Source organism: Colletotrichum karsti, assembly GCF_011947395.1.
Source record: "Colletotrichum karsti strain CkLH20 chromosome Unknown Scaffold41, whole genome shotgun sequence".
In the NCBI taxonomy this organism is placed as follows: domain Eukaryota; kingdom Fungi; phylum Ascomycota; class Sordariomycetes; order Glomerellales; family Glomerellaceae; genus Colletotrichum; species Colletotrichum karsti.
Window position 1 is genome coordinate 463,050 of NW_024065941.1, and position 26,131 is coordinate 489,180.

A 26,131-nucleotide genomic window follows, 5' to 3' on the forward strand; every position below is an offset into this window, starting at 1 on the left:
CTGCCACGGGTGGTCGCCGGCCCTTTGACGGTCCATTGACCAACTCGTCCGGTACCAGCCGACTCATAAGACGCCATGTCACACCGTTTTCACGTCGCCGGCGCCAGCCATGTCCTCCTGGACCCATGGTCTTCAGGCCTCGGCGTGATGCGTGATGTCTTATCCCGGTGGTCCCAGCTCGACATCACCCAGATCGGATCCATTATTGCCATCGCCGGTACCATCCCGACGGCTTGGAGGTTTCTGCAACACGCCTGGCGGGAAGTGTACGGGTGTATTCGTCGTTTCTTTCTGGCTTCTGTTACGATACCCGGAGGTGACCCAGTCAATAGGAGTGTTGTGAAATGGGTTCTTGCGAATCGGCCCCAGCATTACCGCTCCTTCACCGGACGTACCGAGGTTGGACGGGGAGGCACTGATCGGGCTGCTGCGCTGAAGAAGACAAGGCATGCCATGCAGTACTCGCCTCACTGGGACACAAGGTGGCTTTGGTATGAAGGTCACCTGCTTGTGGTCACGCGAGCAGTTGGAGACTTCAGCTCGTCGTTGTCGGACCCTAGCTATGACGGTATCGGCGGCGAGGAATTGACGATTAGTTGCTTCGGATGGTCCGCAAGACCCGTGCAGCAGTTTATCGAGGCATGCCGCGAGTATGCCGACAGGCAAACGCAGTACTTCGTCATCATCTACTCGCGCGACCGGTATGGCCTGGCGTGGAAGCCGAAGGCCCGCAAACCTCTCCGTCATCTGGATACGGTCCACTTCAATCGCGAGGTGAAGCAGGAGCTTCTTGCCGACATCCGCAACTATCTTGACCCCAAGACGCAGATGAGATATCAAAGCCGAAGCATGCCTTACCGCAGAGGATATCTCTTCTACGGACCTCCCGGGACTGGCAAGTCATCTCTCTCCGTCGCCATCGCCGGAGAGTTTGGTTTGGATCTCTACGAAGTTAAGATCCCCAGCGTCGCGACGGATGCCGACCTCGAACAGATGTTCCAAGAAATCCCCCCGCGTTGCGTCGTTCTGCTCGAAGACATCGACGCCGTCTGGGTGGACCGCGCGAACCAGCAGAACGGCAGCGTCAGTGGCCGCTCTCACTCACCCGAAGGCAATCAATCGCCGAACTGCACGCTGTCTGGCTTGCTGAATGTTCTGGATGGCGTTGGATCCCAAGAAGGTCGCATCGTCATCATGACCACCAACCGGCCGGAGCAGCTTGACAGCGCGTTGGTTCGTCCCGGCCGCGTGGACATGAAGATTCTCTTGGGAAACATCAGTCGAAAGTCCGCCGAGGAGATGTTTGTGCGAATGTTCTCGCCTGACTTGGGCTGTACGTCGCATCTGGACATGGACGAGATCAGACAGCTTGCTGTGAAGTTCGCTAGCAACATACCAGAGAACACCTTTACCCCTTCATTATTACAGGGTTTCTTTCAACTACACTTAGATAGCCCACACGACGCCGTCAACAGCATAGGCGCCTGGGTTGAGAGAGAGCTGGCTAGAACTCCGTACAGAGAGTTTGAGTTTATTCATACCAACGGAAGCGCATGAGATCATCAAGATGCGTTGTATTATTACTGTTTACATGTATTATAGACATACTATTTCCTAGTCTTTGTATCATACGGCGGATGTAGAGCGAGTTTGGCTACTGGAAACTTGAAACTACCACTGATAAGATGCGTAGTTTAATTATGTTGGCATTCAATGGTGTAGCTACTCTCACTCTGTCAGTCACTTTTTGCATATCGTGTTCCAGCCCATGAATCTACACCTGGAGTATACAGGAGAGGGCGTCGTGGCTCGGCGTTCCGACTTCTCCGATGGTACGTGAACGACGGGCGTTCAAGATGTCAAATGTTACACACAATCAAGAATTGCCAATCTCATCGGCTCCGGGGAGTCACGACGGCCGAATGCCGTGTACAACGTGAAGTCAATACCCGAAACCGATCATCAGAAGCCGCCCGACCCATTCGGCACAAACGGCCCCTCGTCCAGCCCCGCCCCTGTTCATCAAAGTTGCCGGACCAAAACCTGGGGTCAATCCGAAGCGAGAACGGGACGAGTTAGTTCTAGATGGGAAGCTCGGTCCAACGAAACACAGCAACGTGGAACATGACACCAGACACGAACTTATCCCGTTCTCACCTAGCGGCTCGATCATCACAAGGAACCCCCAAGTCCGGACGACATGTCGAGATACGCAGGCCAAGGATACAGTTCGCTGATCGTCGCAACGCAGGCGCTACACGGGCAGACGACAGACGAAGCTGTCGGAAGGCACTCAGAGCCGATGCGATCACCGCGTCAGTATCATCGGACGAAGTGCCCCCAAACGAGCTCAACACCATCAGGGCTTCGCAAACCTTCGCAAAATGTCTCTTCATTCCATCAACCGGACCAAAACTCTCCAGCGTAGCAGCCTAATTAATTATTTAAAAGGCTTTTTATTAATTAGTTAATTAATTAAGGCTATTTGGAGCCCTTAATTAGTTAATTTATACCCCTTAGATTAGATTAATTAATTAACTAAAAGTAGATATAAAATAATAAATAGTTTAGGCTTTAGACTAATAGGAATTTTTAAAAATTTAAAAAAAAAGGTAAAATAAACTAATAATAAACTAAAGTTTAAACTTAAGTAGGGTTAATAGTTATTACTACTAATAGTAGCTATATTAAATTAGTAACTAGATTATAACTTAAATATAAAGTATATAGTACTATAAAGATAAACTATACTTTATTACTTATTATACTATTTAATTAAATAATATCTATAAAAAAAAAAGAGAGTAAATATTTTATAACGCTAAAGTTTTTAGTCTTGAGCTTTATTTAGGTTAGTAAAAATAGGGTAGGTTATAGAGGGTATAAGCGCTTAGCGCTTAGTAATATATATATATTATAGCCTACTTACTATTAGTAAATTTTATTAGCTTAGCTTAATACTATAAATATTATAAATTTTAATTAGTTTAGCTCTTATTACTACTCCTTTATTACTCTCTATTATATACCCTCTTTTATACCTAAATAATTAATAATAACTTTATTTCTATTTTCTCTAGTAATTATTTAATAATCTCCCTTTTTTATAATACCTCTACTATTTTATATTAAAGTTCTATAGTTATATTAATATATATTAATAATTGTATACCTCTTTAAATCTAAAATATTAAATATATTAACTATTAACCTTAATACCTATAATATAATCTATAGTCTACTCTATATAACTTAAAGAGGCTAATACTTTATTAATAATAGCTTTATTATTAAAAAGGGCTTTTATAGTTACTTTAGTTAGATTAAAATAAAGGGACTCTTTATTAAGGAGATTATTAGTAATAATATTTAAGGCTCAGCCTTTTAGATCTATTACTACTATAATAAAAGGAATAATATTAATTAGATATTTAATACTTAAGTAATAACTATTACTATCTCTTATCTTAAGAATAGGTATTATATTATTAAGTTTATACCTAATATTAATACTATTAATACTCCTTTATCTATTAAGATTAATAGTAATAATAATCTAGATCTACTTACTCTATTATTATTATTAAAGAGGTATTATTTTATATTTATTAATATTATTATAAAGGCTTAAGTTATAAAGTATTAAGATCTTACTATTATATTTATAATTAATATAAATAACTTCTTTTTTAACTTTTTATAACTAGTTTATTTAAACCCTCCTCTATAACTTTAATTTATCTCTTTATAATTAGGTCTTATAGTTAAAGATAAATATAAAGGATTAGTTATATAAAATCTATATAGTCTAAAAGGATATTATTAAGTTTTAATTATATTAAGCTATAATAAAGATCTATTTCTCTTTTAATTTATAGACCTCTCTTAATTAATATATAATTATTATAATTTTTTATTACTTTATTAACTATATAAATAAATAGACTTAATATCTTATTACTCTCTATTATTAGCTTAAATCTTATAATAATATTAATATTACTTCTATAATATATTAAGTTATTAATAAGTAGGGTATTAAAAAGTCTATTAGTATCTTTATCTCTAATAATGCTTTTAATAATAATATATATATTAAGTCTATTTTTAATTATATATCTATTAATTATATAGATATTAATATTTTTAATTAATATATAAAGTACTATAGCTATATTTTTAACTTTATAAATAGAGCTTTTCTATTTAGTATTAATTATAAGGCTTTTAAGTAAGAGGCTAATAATCTATTAACTTCTAAGTAACTAAGAAGTAATTTTATCCTCTAGTAGACTAAGGGGCTTATTAGTAAACTCTATAACGTTATTAAGTATATTAAGTTATTCCCCTAGAGGACTAAAAAGTTCTTATCTATTAGTAATAAAGACCCTTATATAGCTAATAATAACTTTATTATCTTTAAGCTCTCTCTTTAAGAGCTTAAGTTAATACTTAATAATAATACTTAATAGAATTCTATTTACTTTATAATTACTTAAGCTCTTATTAAATACCTTTAAATCTCTAGCTATATTATTAATAATATAGCTTTATTTAATATTAATAATTATCTACTTATTAATAACTATCTCTCTAATAAAGATTAGCTCCTCTTTATTAAGATTAAAGAGGTACTTAAGCCTCTCTATAAATAGATAATAAAGTATTAAAGCTAAAATAAAAATAATAACTATAATTAACTTTAAGAGGTTATAATAGAGATAAAGTACTTTATTAACTAACTTAAGGAGTAAAAGAGACTCTTTAATAAGCCTATTAATAAAGAGATTAACTTTATAGCCTTTTAGATACTATCTACTTATTATATATTAATAAAGTAATTAAGAGTATTATAAATAGCTTAAGCTCCTTCCTTATTAATAAATAGTATCTCTCTATATATTTAAAATAAATATTATTCTTATTAATAATATAATTAACTTTAATAGCTTTATAATAAGTAGTTTAACTTTTATAGATATTTTTAACTATTTATACTTAATAAATAAAAGGTTTTAAATAAATACTATATAAAGCTAAAAGACTTAAGCCTCTATACTATATTAATTATTCTATACTTAAGTAGAGGTATATAATAACTTAAAAAGTAATAAAGTAACTTAAACTAATAGATTTAGATTTATAATACTAAAGAGGGGTTATATAACTATTAATAATATTAATATATTAGCTAAAATAACTCTTATAATACTATATTAATTTAACTTATTATTTATAGGGTATTTACCCCTATTATTACTACTATATAAGCTAAAAACTCTAAATACTAATAATAGCTTAATAATTAGGCTTATAAAGCCTCTATTAATAAAGCCTCTAAACTAAATTAATATTTATAATAGTTTATTATTTAGCCTATTAATAACTCTATATAATAATAGTTAACTTATTATTAAACCTTTTTAATACTTAATAGACTTACTCTTAATATATTTATTATACCTATTATAGCTATAGACTATAAGAGAACTTTTAGCTTAATAAGACTTACTCTTATATTATAGAAGCTATTAATAAAGCCTTTAACTTTAAAAGAAGCTTAATACCTCTAAAACTAGTTATAAAGTAGCTCTATTACTATTAGTAATTAATACTTTATAAGGAGGTAGATATAAAATTAATATAGGGGGAGGGAAGAGCTTTTAGGCCCTCTTTAAGCCCTTTTAAGGCCCTTAATACTATAAATATATAAGTTTTTATCCCTAAGCACTTTATAATAGCTTTATTAATATCCTAAATAGGTAAATAGCCTAATTTAATTAAGTAATTAATTAATTAATTAAGTTTTAACTAAATATACTATTAGTTAGTTAATCTACCCCCCTTAAATTAAATTAATTAATTAAGTTGCTGCGCTAAAACTCTTGTAAGCCTTGGCTCCCGTACCTGCGTTAGTTGCCTGTGCCTCAAGCACGTTTCCAATGTCGTTATTATCTTGTCGACCGCAGGTGACGAGAAAGCATAATGACCTCTTTTCTACTCATCTTGACCCCTCATCCTTAGAGGATATCGTGGAAGATGGCGTTTCCCCTCACAATTCACATCGCCGAAAGCGCTGAGAAGAGCTTGAGCATCCCACCCTGTGACAGTAATGCGCAAAAGCTTAACCTACGCGGATCGAAACATTGTCGGCATACACCACGAGCAGGCCTTCAGATATGTGGATGGAGGTCATTTGTTTGCAATGATAAAGGCGAGCTTCGCACCCTCAGTATGCTAGTAGGACATGAACACCAGCTTCTTTCTTCGCTTCAACTATCCTGATTCCCCCCACAGTGTCGACGACTTTCTTAGAACACCGGACGAATTCATCTGAACAACATGGTTGCTCTTCGCCATCTCCTGGTCTTCATCCCGCTGGCGGCAGCGATGCCATCTCAGTTCGCCGCAATGCCCCTCGTTAGCAGACACTGCATGCAGCCCAAGAATTGTGGTGCCGTAGTTCAGGGAACGGCATGCGATTTCTGTTGTGCCGCAAACGTCAAGCCCGATGCAGGCGAGATGCACTGCAAGAGCCGGAACACCGGATGTGCCAACGGGGGAACTACATTCAACTGCGATGCCGACTAGTATAATCGGAAGTGAGTCGGTTTATACTTGATGACTGTAACATGCAATGCTGATAATATTAGTTAGGTAGAATCTTTTCCGACCATGTGGCTTGATCGGTTGATGGATTAGTTGATGATGCCGCGGAATACTGTAGCTACAAATCACTGTTCGATTCTCGGACAATGTCACAAGACATTCTAGGTCTCTAAGCCTCTCTTGACTGAATGTGCCATTGGTGGTGTCTGTGTCTATATATGGAAACGAAATATTCAACCTGATTGTGTTAAGAATGAAGTAAAGACAAGCCGACTGCCCACCCCAATTTCCCGGATCGGCCCGGCGTCCGCACCTGTGGGATTCTCGTGATGGGGCAGTCCTGTCGGACTCGGAATGCATCGGAACAACACATGCTCTAGATCTTTGGATACTTTGGGTCAGAGTATATCCTGCGGCGGTAGTGGAGATAGATTTAGTATCACGTTGTGAATCATGTCGCACTTGAGTAAGCAGCCATGATCTCGAGATGTTCATGTCACCGAACATAAGGATTGAGTCTAATCTAATTAGCAGCCAGTACTTTTTGAGGTCGAACAAGGCAGCCACACAGTAAAGGAGGAAACATAGCTGCGACTAGAGTCGTGCTGCAGCCACGGATACAATGTCTCCTGTCTGGTATGAGGGATGGGAGGGGGGGTTTCTTGGCTTAATCGGTGCTTGTGAGGATATAATGTGATCCTCCGTACGGGTGCAGATGACTGTCAGACTGGTCGCCAACAAAAATATCCACCTTCTGCATTCGTCGAAGTGAGATCCGGGGCTCCTTGCCGATAGCTAGGACTGGACTCTTCCATGGCAGCCTGGAAGCTTATTAAGAAACTTTTCTGAATATTGAATATTAAATGTGTACTCGTTGGGTATGGCGAGATATCTATGACCAGATTATAAGGGTGGCTGCATTGTATTGCGCGGCGTATTGCATTTGCTAGGACTGGACTCATACGACAATATATGCCGATTTAAGAGACAGAATCTGATGTCAGATGATGCAGTTTGCCTTACGGGAGACGAAAGTCCCATGAGATCTAGGCAGTTGCCCTTTCATTCTGTGGCATCGTCATACGAAATAAACAAACTACACATTGGTGATCGCAGCTATCGCCTCTTGGCTACTCAATATAAAGTATGTATGCGTGGCATTGGACGAAGACCTTTGAGTCGCCCGTCCTACCGAAGTGTGATCACTTACGCATGATCGTTCAGAATTATTGAACGCTGAACCTTCAAGCAGTATCACCAAGACGGGCGTTTGATGCCCAGCCCATCAATGCCCCTCATCACGCGAGTGGGAGTTGGAAACCCAATCAAATAATAGTGAAGATCGCCAGCTAGACATAAAATGAGCATTAAGTACCGCGCGATCAAACTACAGAAGTATACGCGGGGAAGAACGGGCCATTTTGTTGTGCCTTGGGTCGTATACCTAAGTGGCACAGTCATACTTGGAAAGCTGGTCATTGGACTTATATTCATGGACATTGACATGTCCACTGACCCATACACAGAGAAACAGGACATTGAGCTATCGCCGTTCTTTCTTGTCAGCTTTCAGAATATAGAGCAAATGTAACAGACTGACTGTCCTGGGCATTTCATAAACCATTAGGGTTGCGATATGCAAAGCTCACGATAGACGGGCGGTACCAATAATAAAGTGACGGTTGGTCGGCAACATCCTTGGCAAAGGCTTGACCGATCGTCCACGTAAGGTTAGTCGTGGATCCTGTACACTGCAAGGGTCCGAAGAGTGTTATTGGCCGGGTCGGTTCGTTGGATGGATCGGTCCGTTGCCGAGTCGTCGGGTGGTGGCCCAGGTGGTCTGGAGAGGGCATGTAATTGAAAACACCGTACACTGCCCTTTGCTGAAAGGTTACATTGAAGGAAGCTGCGGCTGAGGTCTTTTGATTGCAAGACAACTCTACTGCTTGCAAGACCAGCTTATTACTTACAATGAGAGCCACCGAATCTGCTGCAACCCAGCTCGGGCTGTGAAGTGTACATGTAAGATTGCACTCGACCCATGAAAATACTACCTGGTTCCCCGGATAAGCCGCGCAAAGGAGGAACTTTGAACACAATATTATTGGGCGGAAGAACTTTGGCAGGTCTCATGCAGACTGTGCCACTAGCATAGGTTACATGGCTTTACTGATCCGGCAGGTGATGAATTGCTGACATACATGAACCAGTGCGAAGAGGTCGTTAAGCGATTACAACGATGAACTAGGCAGAAAGAAACTAGAACTCTCCATATCCTCGCAAGACGTAGCCATTATAGTATAAGTCAACTCTCTGCCAAGACGTCGCCAAGAGCTTACATACTAAGCAATTGAATCCTTCTATCGACCACTTGCTCTTTTGAGGGGATTCCCCGTTCTTCTCACCTCATGTGTACGTGAATTAAGGCAGATTTGCATCCTAAGAAACTCGTACGACATTATCGCGATGGGGTAAACGCAAGAGTACTGCAGGTCAGTATTGTCGTTGACAGCACTAGCTGAAAGCGCTGTGCCTCTTTGCGGTTCGAGGTTATCGCGGGCTTTTCACTCCAAGGGACTTTGGTTCTGACTTGCCCTCTAGGTTACATCTAAAGAGAGCCCTGTTGAAGTAAACGAGGCTAACCTTCCGCCGCCAAGTGCCGGCGCCTCAGAGATGCATCGGGCAACGCACTCAACCGGTGCGTGGTAAACGACGGCGTGGAACGAGGCAGCCTATTCTGCTGACGATGAGGATCGAGTCCACATTGGAAGTTGTCACAGACGTGAGATGCTGAGAGTCTGGGCACAACGAAAAACTATAAGTTGAGGTCGTAACCAGCACAAAGAACATTTCCACCCAGGCTCAATCACAATATCAAACATCTTGCCTCCAACGACAAACACTGGTCAAGATGAAGTTCTCTATTCTTGGTTTCGCGGCTGCGGCTGCCATGCTCGTCTCAGCTACTCCCCTGGGAGACTCTTCCGTTGAGATTCGCGACGAGAGCAGCGTTCTCGAGACCCGCCAGACCTCCAGTGGCTGCTACTACTTGTGAGTGCTCATCCTTTTACCCGAAGAGTCTCGAGTACTCGATGACAACATTGGCCTACTAACATGGTTTTCAGTGCCTCTCCTACCTGCTGCGTCCCAACCGTCTGCATGTGCGCCGGTTCTCGCATCTACCAGATCAACCGCGACAACCAGAACCGCGGCCTGCACGGCTGCGACCCCCCTTGGGGATTCATCGGAACTGGCTACACCAGCTACCCGGGCTCTTGCTGTCGTCTGGCCTCCAACGGTGCCATTGAGAAGGCGGAGGAGGATGGCTCTGTCCAGACAATCGAGGCTTCCCCCATGGAGGCCTAAAGTTGTCCAGCCTAGACACTCACGACCTCCAATCTCCCAATCACTCGTTATTTCGTTTCTAGGTCGGAGGAGCACAAATCATCTTTAGAGATAGCTCAAAGCCCGTCCTCTAGTTAGTTAGGGTTCAGGAGGACTTGAGGAATAGCACCTCCTTTGGAAAAATACCAATAATAGTGGTTATCAAGGGCCCTATTTACCCAGACCAATGAACCGCATTAACATGTAATCAAGCCTCTGAATTTTGATGCGAACATAACTAGCCACCGTTGGAGTCATGAGTCATTCAAATTTTACAATCCATACGGCAATGTTCCCTACCCCTAGAAAATGTATAGTCATTACATAACATGAAGAAATAAAACTGATGTCGTATCGTACCTTGAAACATAACTTTCTGTATAGAGCATTACAAGAGTTCATAAGCCTTTTGATATATATAAATCCCCCCAGCTACGGTTTCAATCCACAAAGTTATGAATCGTCTCGAGGACTAAGGTCCTGAGGACCCAGGCGTTCCCAACTCCCTCCGTCAACAAGCAATGCGCTCCCTAGTTAACTATATCATAGTCACAAAGACATAGGAGATGTCTAATACTGATGAGCTTTTGACGGTCCTAAACTTCAAGTACGTATCCCTTTGGCAGCATATTCGTAGTAATCCAGAAATATCAGGTCCCCTTATCGCCACCAAACAACCCCTTTGACTAGTATGCAGCGGGGACTGTAATCTACTATGGGTATGATCCAGTGGATATCTGTTATAAGACTGTAATTTTGTGGCCGTTAGTGCGTCCTCAAAACTGCCGGACACAAGATACCTTAAATTTTGTTTCGAGGTGATGCCATAGGAATCAAAAACTCCTTACATCAACTGGAAGCCTTGATGAATGTTTGATAGAGCTTTCGGGGATTTATAGTCTGTTTTCCATCGGCCGAGAGAACCGAAGGTTTTAAAGTGCAAACATCTTTCTGATACTACAAACAACAACTCCAACTTCTTCGTCCGATAATAATTATCACTACGGCCTCATGACTTCATGTTCGAGACGGATTCAGGAACCGCCGTGGTCTCTTTTGATCAGAAAGACAAACTGACCTTAAGCCTTGATAATGACGAGTCGCTATTTTAGGCAGGGCGGCTGATTGGCAGACATAGTCCCGGTGGGAAAGTATTATCTGTCGAAGCTAGTTGCCCAGTACGTACATAGAGCATTGTCTTTGTGGGAAGCAGCATGATGAAGGTTGGCCGTAAGCTTTATTTACTGGACCTAGACCATATAAATGTAGCAATGGTTTAACGGCGTTCGACGGAGTTCTGTACTATCACTGTCTCTCCGACACAGACATAGCATGAATGGGCCACGTGGTGATTTAAAGAAGTCGGTCCCGAAACTAAAAACAAAGTCAAACCTACCAGAAGCTGTTGGGCAGTATTTCAATTACGATTTCCTTTTCGAGCCTGCACTACATATAAGATGAGGTTCTTGAAAGTGCCACCTAATGCAATCTTCTGGGCAATACAATGCAGCCACCCTCATTGTTTTGGCTTGACATACCCTGATCTTATCACTTACTTGAGATATCAGTGTCTTCGAGAATCTTCCCCCAGCAGATAAGTGCTCTAAGCCATGTAGGTTACACCTTCATCCCACGCAAGATCAGCGGCATGATTTTCGAAGATTTTATTCGCCGTCAAATTTTGAAGGCTAGGGTCAATGTATGCTTTGATATTAGGTCGACGTCTTGGGACCAGACTTCTTACTATTTACACCGCTAACCGGGTTGAAAGTTAAGGGGAACATTACAACATGATTCTATATGTGGGAAATCCAGTTATTGATGAAGGAGTCCCTACGATCACACCGGGTCATAGTCTCACTCATCGACTAGCATCTTAAGGGTTGAAAGGCTTGCGGCCGTAGACGATAGTACTAGTCAACACGTCAGTAAAACAACGTTCATGTGGATGAAAACTAGGAAATTAAACTTACGTCTCACACCAGCAGTAGTTGGACTTTTTCCTGATCTCTCGTCTCATTTGGGCTCCAAGGACAGTTGCCTCTCGTGGATCCCATCCCAGGATCTCCGTCATCAAGAAGGTGGCGAATCCTTCGAGACTCTGGTCAAACGCCATCTGGATTAGATATCCCGCGTGCTGTAATCTATCATCCCTGGGCCACCCGTGCATGGGAACCTTGATCTTCCTCTCCACGACATCCACGAAGCCGGCCGCCTCCATATTGTGCTTCATGGTGTGTCCTCTGGCAATAGAAAAAGAGCGTCCCATCTTGGCCCCGCCTTCGTCGAAAATACGCCTCCACTCGTGGAATATGTGATCCTCCGGAAGGTCGACGTGATCTGACTGGATGTTGACGTCGAACTCTAGGTTTTGGACCCAACCGCCTGGCTTCAGATGTCGGTACGCTGAGCGATACAGTCCTTCCCAGTCTGGTATGCTCCCGTAAAGACATCGGAGGTGGACGAAGTCGAAGTGGTTCTCTGGCCACATCCACTCGAGAAGACAGTCGTCGATGACGAAGCGGAGGTTAGCCGGGACCCAAGTCGGTTGGATTGGGCTAATATCGGTGCCAACAACTTCGGCATCCGGATATTGGTCCGCGAAGTCAATCGCCCAGATTCCCGTCCCGGTGCCGACATCGAGCACTCGTTGCGGGTTGTTGCCGATCGGCGCGAGGTACAGCTCATCGTCCAGCACCATCAACAAAGCGTTGTGAATCATATCAAGCCCGTCGTTCTGCTGCTCGTCGTTCGGAGCCCAGTATTCGGTTGTCTTGCTGTTCTGATATGTTCGGCCGTGCAGTTTCCGGTAGTCGAACATGCTTTCCGACAGCGATGCAGTAGACGAGACAACGCTCGCGGCGTCGATTGCCGAGTCGGCATCGTCGTCATCTTCAAAGCCCACGTCCGGGTTAGCTTCGATACGCGGTGGCGTCTCCGCCACTTCTGGCGTCTGTGGATGTTCAGGCGGACTTGGAACCGAAGGCCCAGGCCTTGAAGGGTTTGTCACCAACTGGACGAACGCAGATGCCATGATGTTCCACAGATATTGCGGCCAAACTCTCTCGCACGGATGGGGACTGAAGAGGTCTGCGGAAAGAAAAAACGTGGGGACGCAGAGGAAGGCGCAGAGGTTTTCGAAGAACTGGTCGGGGCGGCTCTTGGGTGGTATCTGACCGAGACAGAGTCTTTAAAGAGGGGTGTCATTGTGCACCAACTCGCAATGCGGTGAAACCTCGCGGGCTCTCCCGTTTCGCTGCTCGATCTCACCCAAATCAAAACTCTCCTCTCGCTAAAGCTAAAGGGGGACCAACCAGTGACGTTTTCCGATGAACATGGACGTAACGACCGCAGAGACACACCGTTCAGACACGCACCACGCTGAGGAGAATGAGGGGGCGCTCTGTCTCAGTCTGCAGCCGACAGTTGAGGCGTTGCCAACGGTTGGAGCATTGTGGAGGATTATTGGGCGCTCCGTAAGCCACGATTGTGGGAAAAAGCAATGAGGCCCTCCAGAATCGAGCAGCGGCATACACGTTCAAGGGCTTCATGGAGGTTCGCGTATGTCGGAGTTGGGCTTCCACGCATCACAATTCGCTCCCTGTCATGCATGGAACCGAGCTGCTTCTGCACTTCGTCGCGGACTGGGTTAGTTCTCCGATGCTACCATCTAGTCCAGCTGAAAACTCGCGACTGATTTGCTCTGCTCAAGGTGGTTCGGCCGGCAAACAAACCGGACCAGGGGGGTTGCCATCAGGCTTACCCGGTCCTTGGGAAGTATCGGGTCCGTCATGAACAATCGTCTGGATAATGATATCAATAGCCCCAACGTCGGATGGCGTTCTGGTGGGGGTGAGCGGGAGGTCCTCGCCGACAAGGGGTCGCCGGAAGCCAGTATGCAGCTAGACCTGCATTCCCGTGCCGAAGGAATCGCTAAGTCCGCTGGTGTGGGAGAATACGGGCGTAATTGGGGGAGAGATTTGGCCGTTTGCTCCCATGACGGCCCGAGACACGACCTACACGGCGACAACTGGCGCGACCGCTGTCTCTTCATGGAACAACGATTGGCCTTCGATCTCTGCGTGATACCAGTTGCAGGCAGCAGAGGACATTGTATTTGTCAACAGTATGCAGCACGTTTCATCGAGCTACTGGAGATGAACTGTCACTGCAGCCTGCATGAGATTACTATTCCGGCTTCCGGTTTTGCTACCACACCCTCAGTCAACTCCAGTCATGTTTGCTCAGCCTTCTGTGCAACATGAACTGCTTGCCTGATATCGACAAGGAAGGGTAGGAGGCTAACTCACACCGACTCCCACCTCGAGTTAGTGCGCAATCGGCAAATGAACTTTTCATGCGACAAACCCCAGCATCCGATATACGATATGAAGGGGTGATAGTCAGTGTCCAGCTGGGGGAAGCCGCCATGAAGCCAGTATCCAATGTCAAAATCGATGGTACGGTTCACGCTCGACGGCAGGCTGTATGCATATGGTAACGACATCAAATATCTCTGAATCACCCTGTTCGCCATGCAATCGCAGCTATAAAATCCCTCAGGATTGCGGATTTCCATGTTCCCCAGATGGATGCGATGAGTTCAATTAAGGTTGAGATCAGCCCGTAAATAGCTTCCTCGAACTTTAACTTTAAAGTGCATTAGATCTCCAGTCAGATTGTCACAGACTGGCCGCACGAGCAATGATTTCTTGCACGATGAGAACGATGAAAACGCCTTACGGATTGGAAAAATCATTAGAAAATGCAGGAGGGTGCTCTAGAGAGCTGCAATGTCTGTGAGCCTGGCGCTAGCGCAGAAGCCAGACGCTACTTTCAGCCCAAATTGTGACGGGGCTTGGATGCATGAGGAGTGCCTAGGATGGTTCTTTCATCAACAGCCGGAACCGTCACTAACATGACTCATCGGGAACAATTTCCAAGACGGACGCGGCCGTAGAGTGGCCTGATCGGCTCCAATTCCCCCTCCCGGCGCAGGTTCCGGAGTAAACGGGGTTTCGCCGTGGGGCCATCGGGGATTCAGCCGATGATCCCCACTCGCACGGCTCCGGGTGCTGCCGAAAAGCTTCCGGAAGTGATTGACGTGGCACCTGTTCGCTTGCGACTCAGCTTCATCTTGATCGAGATCTCACAAATGAAGGCGCTGGAGAATCTGATTTGTGCATTTTGAATGGTCCATCGTCAACTCCCCACCCCGGCAGGCGATCAAATGGCAGTTCATCTAAATTCAGGGATGCAGGGGCAGCTAACATGCCCCGCTGCCGCGAGTCAATTCCTGAAGCTTGAGCTTGCAATTCGCACCATTTTCTTCATCTCCATTTTCTTTTCGGCATTCGGCAACCGTGTTCATACGTCACACTCGTTAAGATGTCTTTGAAGTCTGTCTTGCCGATGCTGGCGCTTGTCGGCTCTGGCTTGGGATGGCAACACAAAACCGAGGCCTACGTGCGCGATGCGATCGCGACCAATGAGTACAGCTTGATTGCCTGTGAGTTACACTTTCGCCGAGTTCCCGACCACCGATCAATTCAAATTGCTAACGTTTCGTTCGACAGTTGTCGCGGTAAGCATTCCCTGAACCCCCGACATATTCCAACATCACATACGCCGCTTCTGTCCATATACTAATAAAGCAAGCCTTCGACGTATGTCTGCCAATCCATTCTGAAGAGTTATACCTGACCTAAAGCGCGCTAGCGACGCCTCCAAAGCTCTCGAACCGCACTGGGGTGCTGTTGAAGATGCGATCCCAACCGCTCTGTCCGTCGACTGCGAAACCTCATCCGCCCTTTGCGCCGACTTCGACGTTGCGTCGTTCCCCGCGATCCGCTTCTACCGCCCCGATGGCACGAAACGGCATTACCGTGGCCCTCGAAAGGGATCTGAGTAAGTCATCTCCTGATAAACTTGCTTCCGTTACTCTTGGTTAACATGCTCGCGAACAGGATCGGTTCTTTCGTCAACCGCATGCGTCGACCTGTCATAAACCCTGTTGAGAAAGAAACCATGTCTTCATTCCGCAGCAGCGATGATGTTGTCCTCGTGGCGCATTTCACCCTCGAAGAAACCTCCCTCCGCGACCGATACGCCGACCTCGCCGAACGCTACCACGACCGTTATGCCTTCGGATTGACGGACATTCCCGAATCGCCCGGTCGCATTGCGTGCTACAATAATGTGATCGGCGCGATGCAGATGTCTTCGGAGTTGGAGGACGTGGATGCCATGGATAAGCTCTTGAAGAAGTGCGCTGCTCCGTTGGTGCCACGTTTGACGAGGCGCAACGAGGCTGAATATCTGAATGTGCGTGGTTTCGAGCTTCACTCAAGCAAGCAATCCTGATTAGATTTGCATGAACGATACTGACTGGCATCGCAGGCTGGAAAGTCTCTGGTATACTTCTTCGCTCGCATTGAACAGTATCTCGATGCGTGGACTTCGGCCGTCGTACCCCTGGCCAAGAAGTACCACCAGTATATTACTTTCGTGACGGTGGATTTGACGGACTATCCCGAGATGCCTGCGATGTTTGGACTGCCCAGTGGTATCGAAGATGCCGTGGCGCTGCAGAACCCGGCCACGGGTCAGGTGTTCCCTTTCACTGGAGAGATCACCATTGATGCTGTTGAGCAATTCATCACCGACATCTCCGAGGGCAATGTTGAACCATGGGATGGACAAACTATCCTCGAGGTTGTCGAAGTGGACGCGGATGATGAGAACGGCCAGGGACACAGCGCAGGGCAGCAAACCCAGGAAGGTGCAGGGGTAGACTCTGAAAAGGCCAGCGAGAAGAGTCCCGAAGAAAAGTCGGAGACCCACGATGAACTTTGAGAGCGATTTCATGTCCAACACCACCCTCACCGTCTCCGCATCATCTCAAACTGTACATATATATGGTTTTAGTGTTTTGACAAGACTTAACAACTGTTCATAGCGTGACGTGTGTTTATGGCAACGTTCTTGAACACACTGCGTCACAAACACTGAAATTTTCATGGACTACAGGAATGCTTTAGTTGTATGTCGTCTGCAAAATATGACACCATTTCGTATCCTTCCCCAGACTGCAAGGGTCAGGCCCGATGATTTGCTCGCCATCTGCGCTAACTTCAGTTCCTTGCATACGGTGAAGGCAGCAGATCAGGTACACGTAGTCTGCCAGCGAAGACAACAGCACATGCACGACTGAATCTCTTGAGAGCTCGGGGCCGACAAGAAAGATGAGAGCTGATAGTTTCATACGACGATGATGAACAGCTAGCTCTTCGCAGACATCGCGACCCAATTCTACGGCACGCTCGGGTGGTCAAATCTTGGTGATGGTCGTGGTGAGGGGAACCCTGGACCCAAGGACCCAAGCCACCAAAAAGTCCTTCGCGTCGTCTTGGCATGCTGGCGAGAGTCACCATTTGTTGACGACAACGTGATGGGGCCTCAGAGACCACGAGTTAAACGTCATTATCAATGAAGATCGCGAATGGCGAGGTTTTCTACCTTGATCGCAGCTGCCATGCATTTGCTAACATCAACCAGGAAGGTCAATCGCTTCTCATGCGTCATTTACAGTAGTCAATTGCAAAAGGACATTCGAGCGTGCGCTTTCTTCTCTCAGAAGATGAGCATCGGGCTAATCTTGGCCAATGTAACGTCCTCATGTTGGTACCATCTCGCAGCACGCAATCGCCGTGACATTCTCCTCAGACTTGGCGCTTACTATGATACCGTGCAATCCCAAGTCTGTAAAAACGTCAATGGCGGTATATAAGCATTGAATCAACCGGGTCAAGACCACTCCCAGCGTGTATGTCTGCCACGCCCACGAATCGACTTCAGAAGTTTTGCTGTACAGAAACCTGCGAGGATGAAGCCAGTCGTTATTGCCTCCTTCCTCGCAACTCTTGCCACTGGGCTCTCCCTGAACAACAGGGCCCCCGTCTCGTACGATGGCTATCAGGTGCTCCGCGTCAAGACCTTGAGCAAGCTCGCTTCCGTCCAGGACAAGCTATCAGCGATTCCACATGAGCAATGGAACCACGACATCGACACCCACATTGACATCGTTGTGTCGCCAGACCAGATCGCGAATGTCGAATCGGCAGGACTTGACTATCGTGTCCTCCACAAGAACCTCGGTGACTCTATTGCCGCAGAGTCCCAAGCCAGGAGCGCCTACAAGCGTGATGTGAACGACTTGGCCTGGTATGATACATACCATCCTTACGCCGACCACGTGCAGTATTTCAGAGACCTTCACGAGTCGTTTCCCAACAACTCTGAGCTGGTCTACTCTGGCCATTCATACCAGAACCGTTCCATCCACGGGATTCATCTCTGGGGTGATGATGGCCCAGGAAAGCCTGCTGTGCTTTACCAGTAGGTATACTTCGACAAGTTGTGAACTTCAGAGTTACTAACACCATCGAAGCGGCACCGTTCACGCAAGAGAGTGGATCTCGGCTCCTGTAAGTCAATGCCTAATCAATCAAGCGTCAGTAACTAAGACTTAAAAGGTGGTGGAATACATAACTCTCCAGCTCATCAATGCCCACAGGAATGCAACCAATGCTTCTGATTCATGGCTAAACACCTACGACTGGCACATTTTCCCCGTCGTCAACCCGGACGTAAGTTGACTCATATCGCCTTAGTTTTGGGTACTGACCCGGTCAGGGCTTCGTCTACTCACAGGAAGTTGATCGTTTGTGGCGGAAGACGCGCACTCCTCCACCACCTCCTCCCCAGAACCAGTCCTGTTTTGGTACAGATATCAACAGAAACTGGGAATACGGATGGGATGTGAACCCTCTCGGAGCTTCCACCAACGCTTGTGCCCAGGCTTATCGGGGTCAACGGCCCTCTGACACCATCGAGAACCAAGGACTCGATGCGTACGTGCGCAAGCTCCGTGACACGGTGGGCATCAAGTTGTACATTGACTGGCATAGTTATGGCCAGTATATTCTCTCGCCATTTGGCTCGAAGGAAGAATGGTACGCTCCTGAGCTTGGTAAATGGACCAAGACGGCGTCTATCTTGAGCGAAGTCATCCGCGATAGCTCTGAGCGACGCACAACTTTCACTTTCGGCCCCAGTGGTGCGACACTTTACACCACTACTGGTGCTGCTCCGGACCATGTCTACGCCGTTGGCGGTGCCGACTTCTCGTACACTATCGAGCTTCCGGATACTGGAGACTACGGTTTTGTGCTGCCTCCTGACCGGATTAGGGGAGCCGCTGAAGAGCAGTGGGCTGGCCAACAGGCTTTATTCCCTCTTTTGGATGAGGTATTCTTCGACGGCATCGGCCCTGCGTAGAGGTTAGGAGAGCTACTTTTCGTGTTCCTGTGTAGTACTGGAACAAATCGCGCCACGCGTGGATAGTCTAATCTTAATGTAAATGATTTCCTGTCAACACATTTTTCTATATGATCTCAGCTGAAATGTCTTTCACTACTAGTGGAACTGATACTTGAAAGGGCGTTGAAACAGCGAGTGATTGTATGCACAATCTGTTGTCATTCCCTGCTACCTCATTCAATTCTTCTTTATAAGAAGACTCTTGCCCGAGTGCCAAACACCTTTTGCGCCCCTGGCGATCTCATAGCGTCCATCGTAAAGAGGGTAAACGACCACGGCCATGAAAGCGAAGAACTGCCAAATTATCGCCACCGTTGTCCAGCTCTTGAAGAAAGTCTTCTCAAAGATGTAGTCGCGGTAAAGCGGCATTGGCCACAGAATAAATGTGACAAGTACAATACCGATGAACATAATCCAGGCAATGCGGTACCACTTGTAAAGCAGCTTGATGGTGTCCTCGTCGAATGGATGGCGAACATCGTCGAGGTTCACAGCACCCGCCGAGGCTATGTCCTTGGATAAGATCGTGGACAATGCCTTCTGATCCTCTGCAGGAGTTGCTTGTCGCTCTGGGTCTGATGTCTTCTCAGGTCTCAGCACAGATGAGACAGGCCTCGGTCCTTCTGAAGTTGAAGAATTGTTTCCATCTTCAACGTCCTTCTCAGCTTTCGAACTTTGCTTTAGCTGAATTTCTTCTGCAAGTTCGACAAGCAGAAATCTTCTCCAGTCAAATTTCTCGGGTTTATACTGAGAAATGAGGACCGAGTACAGTGCGGGAGAGAAGAAAGAGCCGATGGCTCCGTACAAAGCCGGCAGGCTGCCTTCCGTTGACTTCATAGTGATCTCGCCGTATATGACGTGGGCAGTACCAAGCCATATCCCCAAGCCGGTAAGAAAGCCGAGAATCGGGGACGCAATTGCTGCAAGACGCGTCTGTCCCGACCAGCAAAGAGTCAATCCCAACGGAATAATGCCCGGGCAAGAAAGGATAGGGCGGAAATAACCGATCCATGTCATGTCTGCTCCTCCGTAGTTCAAAGCAAGAGAAATGGCAGTGATGAACAACGCGTGGAAGACAACAGTCAAATGACTGACGTGAACCAGCTTCTTATCAGACGCTTTCGGGTTGATGTAGGTTTTGTAGACATCGAATGACAAGATACTGCTAACCGCAATCATTGACGACGAGACCGTGCTGGTCAGTGCCATGAAGACCAGGACGAGAAAGGCGTCGATACCCTGATCTCCGATCAAAGCTTTGACAGTGTACGGCATAACCAATCCGGCATTGACTTGTGCCATGGTGAACTCTTGTGGATAAGCAGGCCAAATTGGAGTGTTGTGCAGCGCTCTTGCAGCGAGGCCAATGACGGTACCGAGACCCCATGGGATACCGAAGATAGCCACTGCAGCCAAGTTGTATCCGGGGACGGTCGCATTCACTTCAGTTGCAAACGACTTTTGCCAGAAGGCGGTGTCCTGATCCTTGAGTGAGTATTGAAGATGGAACAATCAAAGATGTAACGACGGCTTACCATGACCACAAGTGCCAAATTTCCAAATTTCAAGATCAAACCCCAGATGATAGCATCCTTGGACTTCATCGTGAGAAGAGATCCTTGGTAATTGCCGTCAATCATATTCTCTGACGCCGTAGCCATAACCTTGTCATAAAGGCCACCAAGTCCCCCGACGGCATCGTGGGTGAGGACTTTGAGAGTAAAGTAGATGATGAGAATCAGAGCAATGAGGGTGTGCAGGTAGTCGGTGATAAAAGTGGCTTTGAGTCCACCGACAGCCGTATACAATACAACTTTATTACTGTCAGCATCTATCGTCACTCATACGCACTTCATACTCAAAATTACTGACCTCCAAGTGGAATGAGGATTGTGGCAGCGACGAAATGCATACCAGAAATCCCATAGATGAGCTGCGAGCCCGTGAGAATCATACCTGCACAGCCGAAGACGTTGTTCGTGATGTTTAGGATAATGAATACAACATGACCAATCCAGCCATATCGCATTCGAATGATCTCGAGCGAGGTATGGGCATACGGAACGCGAATCTTAGCCAAGACACCCAGAGCAGCCATCAAAGCGATCTGGAAGCAAAGGCCGGTCGACCACCACTACTCAGAGTCAGTAAAACTCGCAAATAATGTGAGGTCTGCTGATTTCACGTACAAAAGGAACCGCCAAACCGAATTTGTAGCAAAATGCCGCCGAAAAGACTGTTTCGTTGATCCACATCCATGAGGAGAAGACCGCGGACGCTGTCAACCCTGTCCCAACGGATCGGTTGGCGACCATGAACATCTCGGAAGTGCCCGAGTCTTCAGCCAAGTATGCCTTCTGGACCTTCACGGCTGCCAGAATGACGCCGCAAAAGCCAATGCCTAAGCCAATAAGCATCCCATATCCAGTCGACTGGGGGATCAGGGTTTCCCCTGAGACGCCCAACTGAACCGACATTTTCTGAACGTGCTCTCAAGGCGGATATAGGTGGAATGGAGAAGTCATTCACAAGAAAACATCCAGCGCAGGAGAAGAACACGACTTAAAGACAAGCTTTTTTGTGAAGCTCAACCTTGTACCGAGATCGGTATCGAAGAGCCCCAGTTCTTGGTCACATCTTCGATGCCCCGCATTGCGTTATGGAACTCAATCCATGCCATTTCAAACGGGATTTGACACTGCTCGGATGCCAAAACCATGATAAGTTGGAATAATATGAGATGGACGGATTATTTCCGGCGGTACGTATTGAAAAGCTGAGGTGGTAACCGATAACCCTGGAGGTCCATACAGGAGAGGGATTGGCTGCGCAGCAGTTCGCAATCGGTTGCGTGCGATGGTGCAATATGCCGAAGGAGACTCGCGTAATCCAGTAAAACCTATTGGCTATTTCTAGGTGTCAAGGCCCGCGCTATCGGCATCTCTTCGAGGAAGCATAATAGACTACGACTACGGGAAGCCATTGAGGTCAGAAAGCAACCCTCAACTTGACCTGTTTTTCACCAGACAGCGCTACAAAGATCAAAAAACGAACATGGGCAGCGAAGAGCAATCATCGATAAACGTTTCAACCAATGGCAAGAAACAAATCATACTCAATGCTTTTGTCATGAACACCCCCGGCCACTTGGCCCCAGGTCTCTGGAAGCACCCACGCAACAAGACGGATCAATACAAGAAACTGTCCTTCTGGACCGACCTGGCACAGTTGCTTGACAACGCTGGCTTTCATGCCATGTTCATCGCCGATACCTTGGGTCCCTACGACGTGTATAAAGGACCGGCAAATGTGGTCCCGGCCTTGGCTTCCGGTGCTCAATTCCCGGTAAACGACCCGCTCTACCTGGTCCCGTCCATGGCGGCGGCGACCAAGAACCTCATATTCGGGGTGACTGCAAGCTTGACCTACGAGAAGCCTTACGCTCTGGCGAGACGACTTTCGACAGTGGACCACCTGAGTGAGGGCCGTCTGGCCTGGAACATCGTCACCTCGTATTTGGATAGTGCGGCCCGAAACCATGGCTTGAAGGAGCAAATTCCGCACGACGAGCGCTACGCCATTGCACACGAGTATCTGGAAGTTCTTTACAAGCTGTGGGAAGGCAGCTTCCGAGATGACGCCGTTCTGGCGGATCGCGAAGCCGGAACCTACATCGCAAGCGACGCCGTCACGCAAATCAACCACAAGGGCAAATATTTCGAGGTGCCTGGTCCCCATTTTGTCGAGCCCTCGCCTCAACGCACGCCTTTTCTCTTCCAGGCCGGCGTCTCGGAGGCAGGAAACGGTTTCGGTGGCAAGCATGGTGAGGCCATCTTTATTGGGGGACAAACGGCGGAAGGCGTTCGGAAGACAGTCGACAATCTCCGCGGGATTGCTGCCTCAGAGGGAAGAGATTCAAAACATATCAAGATTATCGTGGGTATCAACGTCATCGTTGCGCCAACGGATAAAGAAGCGGAAGAAAAACGGCAAGAGTATCTGAAGTACGCCGATACAGAAGGAGCGCTCGCGTTGTTTGGTGGTTGGACAGGAGTGGACTTGTCGAGCTTCCCGGATGACGAAAACTTCCTTGTGACCGAGTCTCCCCGTATTCAGTCCATCATTCGACGCTGGTCAGACACCGTTCCAGGAACCGATAATCTCCCGTGGACGAAGCGTCGTATCGTGGAATACCTCAGCATCGGTGGTCTGGGCGCGAAAGTCGTTGGCAGCCCTACCACTGTCGCCAACGAGTTGGAACGGTGGATTGAAGTTGCCGATGTTGATGGATTTAATCTGGCACACATCACTAATCCAGGTACCTTTGAAGACATCATTCAATACCTCCTGCCCGAGCTGCGCAAACGTGGGATTTTCAGATCCGTTTTCGAGAAGGAGGGAGCAACTGCGAGAGAGGTGTTCATTGGCTCCAAAAGACTACCTGAAGATCATCCTGGCAGCAGATACAAATGGCGAGCCGGTGAGAAAGAACCACCCTTTTTGACCAAAGAAGGGGAGAAATCAACATGAGCTAGAGTTGCAGTCAAATATTAGAGCCGAGGTCTTGATTGGCAGGGGAAAGCATATTCTTTTGCACTAGACATGTACGAGTAAGCGCATAAATGACAACAAGCAGTGAATAGCACAACAATACGTCGAGAAATTCGAATGCAACTCTGTTGATTTTGCTAAAATGTAACTACCACCTTCAAAGCAAGCCGGCACTGACTGGACTCACGCTTGGGTAATATATCACTACCTGCCAAAAGCCCCAATATTGCTGATAGACTGTCCAACAACGCAAGACCAATTCCGAACGCCCTTTCCACCACATGTTCAATTTTCTTTTCGTATTAATGGCCTTATGCCTCAAGCAATGAATCTGTTTGGACTGTGTCCCGGCACCTTCAAATTATGAGGGGGGTCGGCTCGTTGAATTTGTATGCCGATTGGTGATTGGAGAAATTCAACTACTTAGGTCATCACCAAAGAAACAAATTCAATATTCTGCGTAATACAATGCAGCCATCCTTATTGTTTTTGCTGCTATACCTAATGAGTACATGTTGAACATTTAATTTTCTGAAAGAATAAAACTCTGTTCTGATAAGCTTCCTGGCGGCGTATGTGGTGGCGCTTGCTTGAATGGCCATCAACAAATGGACTGCTTCACAGGCGATTTGGGCACAGAAGAGTCCCTGACTTCTTTGCATGCCCTCTGCTCGATATTGTTCAACTCTTGAAAGCACTGAACGTAATTATAATGCCCACTATCACAAGGCTCTTATCGGACATGTTTCAGAATCCCATACTTACCATGACCAATGAACGAAGGCCACCGTTGTACCGGTGCATGATCCTTCAATGATGTCACGAAGATTCTTCCAGCCGCATTAGGAAAAGCACGAGGCAAGAAGCATGCCTTTTCCATCTATTGAGCGCTTGGAATCCATCATATGAAAACACATGAACTTCTCCAGCATCTCCCCATCATCGCCCCATCATCACATCCTCTCAACAATCCAAACATGCACGAGCTCCTAAACAAACCCGGTCCCCGTTTCGCCACGGCTGTTCCAAAATGCCCCATTACCTACCGGCGACCACCTTCATGGCAGGCAGACAAAATCATTGAGTCGTCAGGGGTTGCCCACGCGAATCGCGCTCCGTCAACGGATCATCCAGAGGGCAGTGTCGAGTATTCTGAAACGTACAAGGACTATGTGAGCCAACGAGCGCAGCTCACCGACATGGAAAGAAACTATTTGACTCTGACTATAAATGCAGACTGTTTTACAGCAGCACGTTCTCTTCTGGGACCGCGACAACGATGGCTTCATTACTCCGATCGATGTATGGGTTGGCTTTCGAGATCTTGGTTTCAACATCCCGATCTGCTTGCTGGCAGCAACAGTCATTCCATTTGCATTCTCATACGGCACTATCATGCAGTATTCCTACCTTCCAGATCCGTTCTTTCGACTCTTCGTTGGGGGCATGCACAAAGCAAAGGTACAAACTCTCAATCTGTTAAAGAAAAGAAAACGAAACTTGCTTCGTAATCTGACCATCATCTTCTAGCATGGATCCGATTCAGGCATCTATGACACCGAGGGACGCTTCATGCCGCAAAAGTTCGAAGATGCCTTTACAAATTGCAGCGCCAGGAACGATGACACCCTCACCCTTGGGGAAATCTTTGGGTTGATGAGCAGGAATAGATGCGCAGTGGATCCATTTGGTGTAAGTGAACAATTCTTGAACAAGTATCAAAACAGGACAGTGCTGAATTATCTGTGATGCTCTCAGTGGACAGCTTCGTTTTTCGAATGGGTTACCACTTGGCTGCTCTTAGCGCAAGACGGCAAAGTGCACAAAGAAGACCTTCGGCGAGTATACGATGTAAGTATGTACGTCATTCTTTAGACCCGAGCTTATTTGCGTCACAGGGCTCACTGTTCTGGGAGATCAGAGAGAAACGGCGCTCAGGAGAAGGATGGAACCAAGGTTGGGGGCTTGGAGGAGACGGATTTGTTGGCTATCATAGAGGGCTCAATGCTCACGGCACAACTAAACCAGAACCAACGCGAAATGTTCTCCCCGGTTCGTGGGACACGACGTGAGCGTCACGTTCGTAGAACAATCCGTATTCTTCATATACCAACGAGTTTTGGCTCTCTAGCGCTCATAAACCTTGCGCAACCCTTCTCAGTCCCTCCGTACCCCGTCCTGATATCCCCGAGAAAGGTATGAGCGC

At 46.3% G+C, this 26,131-nt stretch overlaps 8 protein-coding genes across 8 annotated transcripts; 6 read left to right on the forward strand and 2 right to left on the reverse strand.

Moving 5' to 3' along the window:
• Positions 1-75: 75 nt before the first annotated feature.
• CkaCkLH20_10639 (uncharacterized protein) lies at positions 76-1,557 on the forward strand (the record flags this gene model as incomplete). Its single annotated transcript, XM_038893353.1, has 1 exon — positions 76-1,557. One exon carries the CDS (start codon positions 76-78, stop codon positions 1,555-1,557), a length of 1,482 nt encoding a protein of 493 aa, XP_038741468.1.
• Positions 1,558-9,520: 7,963 nt separating this feature from the next.
• CkaCkLH20_10640 (uncharacterized protein) lies at positions 9,521-9,975 on the forward strand (the record flags this gene model as incomplete). The annotated part of the gene is made up of 2 exons (XM_038893354.1): positions 9,521-9,660; positions 9,735-9,975. The coding sequence occupies 2 exons, from the start codon at positions 9,521-9,523 to the stop codon at positions 9,973-9,975; spliced, it is 381 nt and encodes a 126-aa protein (XP_038741469.1).
• Positions 9,976-11,869: 1,894 nt separating this feature from the next.
• On the reverse strand, positions 11,870-13,027 carry CkaCkLH20_10641 (methyltransferase domain-containing protein; the record flags this gene model as incomplete). Its single annotated transcript, XM_038893355.1, has 2 exons — positions 11,870-11,906; positions 11,967-13,027. 2 exons carry the CDS (start codon positions 13,025-13,027, stop codon positions 11,870-11,872), a joined length of 1,098 nt encoding a protein of 365 aa, XP_038741470.1.
• Positions 13,028-15,381: 2,354 nt separating this feature from the next.
• CkaCkLH20_10642 (protein disulfide isomerase) lies at positions 15,382-16,848 on the forward strand (the record flags this gene model as incomplete). The annotated part of the gene is made up of 5 exons (XM_038893356.1): positions 15,382-15,502; positions 15,570-15,577; positions 15,704-15,900; positions 15,960-16,317; positions 16,393-16,848. 5 exons carry the CDS (start codon positions 15,382-15,384, stop codon positions 16,846-16,848), a joined length of 1,140 nt encoding a protein of 379 aa, XP_038741471.1.
• Positions 16,849-17,878: 1,030 nt separating this feature from the next.
• CkaCkLH20_10643 (secreted carboxypeptidase) lies at positions 17,879-19,332 on the forward strand (the record flags this gene model as incomplete). Its single annotated transcript, XM_038893357.1, has 4 exons — positions 17,879-18,390; positions 18,443-18,479; positions 18,528-18,641; positions 18,688-19,332. 4 exons carry the CDS (start codon positions 17,879-17,881, stop codon positions 19,330-19,332), a joined length of 1,308 nt encoding a protein of 435 aa, XP_038741472.1.
• Positions 19,333-19,551: 219 nt separating this feature from the next.
• On the reverse strand, positions 19,552-21,851 carry CkaCkLH20_10644 (uncharacterized protein; the record flags this gene model as incomplete). The annotated part of the gene is made up of 4 exons (XM_038893358.1): positions 19,552-20,853; positions 20,910-21,187; positions 21,247-21,508; positions 21,564-21,851. 4 exons carry the CDS (start codon positions 21,849-21,851, stop codon positions 19,552-19,554), a joined length of 2,130 nt encoding a protein of 709 aa, XP_038741473.1.
• Positions 21,852-22,428: 577 nt separating this feature from the next.
• CkaCkLH20_10645 (alkanesulfonate monooxygenase) lies at positions 22,429-23,904 on the forward strand (the record flags this gene model as incomplete). The annotated part of the gene is made up of 1 exon (XM_038893359.1): positions 22,429-23,904. One exon carries the CDS (start codon positions 22,429-22,431, stop codon positions 23,902-23,904), a length of 1,476 nt encoding a protein of 491 aa, XP_038741474.1.
• A 998-nt stretch (positions 23,905-24,902) lies between these two features.
• On the forward strand, positions 24,903-26,127 carry CkaCkLH20_10646 (uncharacterized protein; the record flags this gene model as incomplete). The annotated part of the gene is made up of 6 exons (XM_038893360.1): positions 24,903-25,097; positions 25,162-25,386; positions 25,456-25,617; positions 25,730-25,776; positions 25,824-25,993; positions 26,057-26,127. 6 exons carry the CDS (start codon positions 24,903-24,905, stop codon positions 26,125-26,127), a joined length of 870 nt encoding a protein of 289 aa, XP_038741475.1.
• Positions 26,128-26,131: the final 4 nt, after the last annotated feature.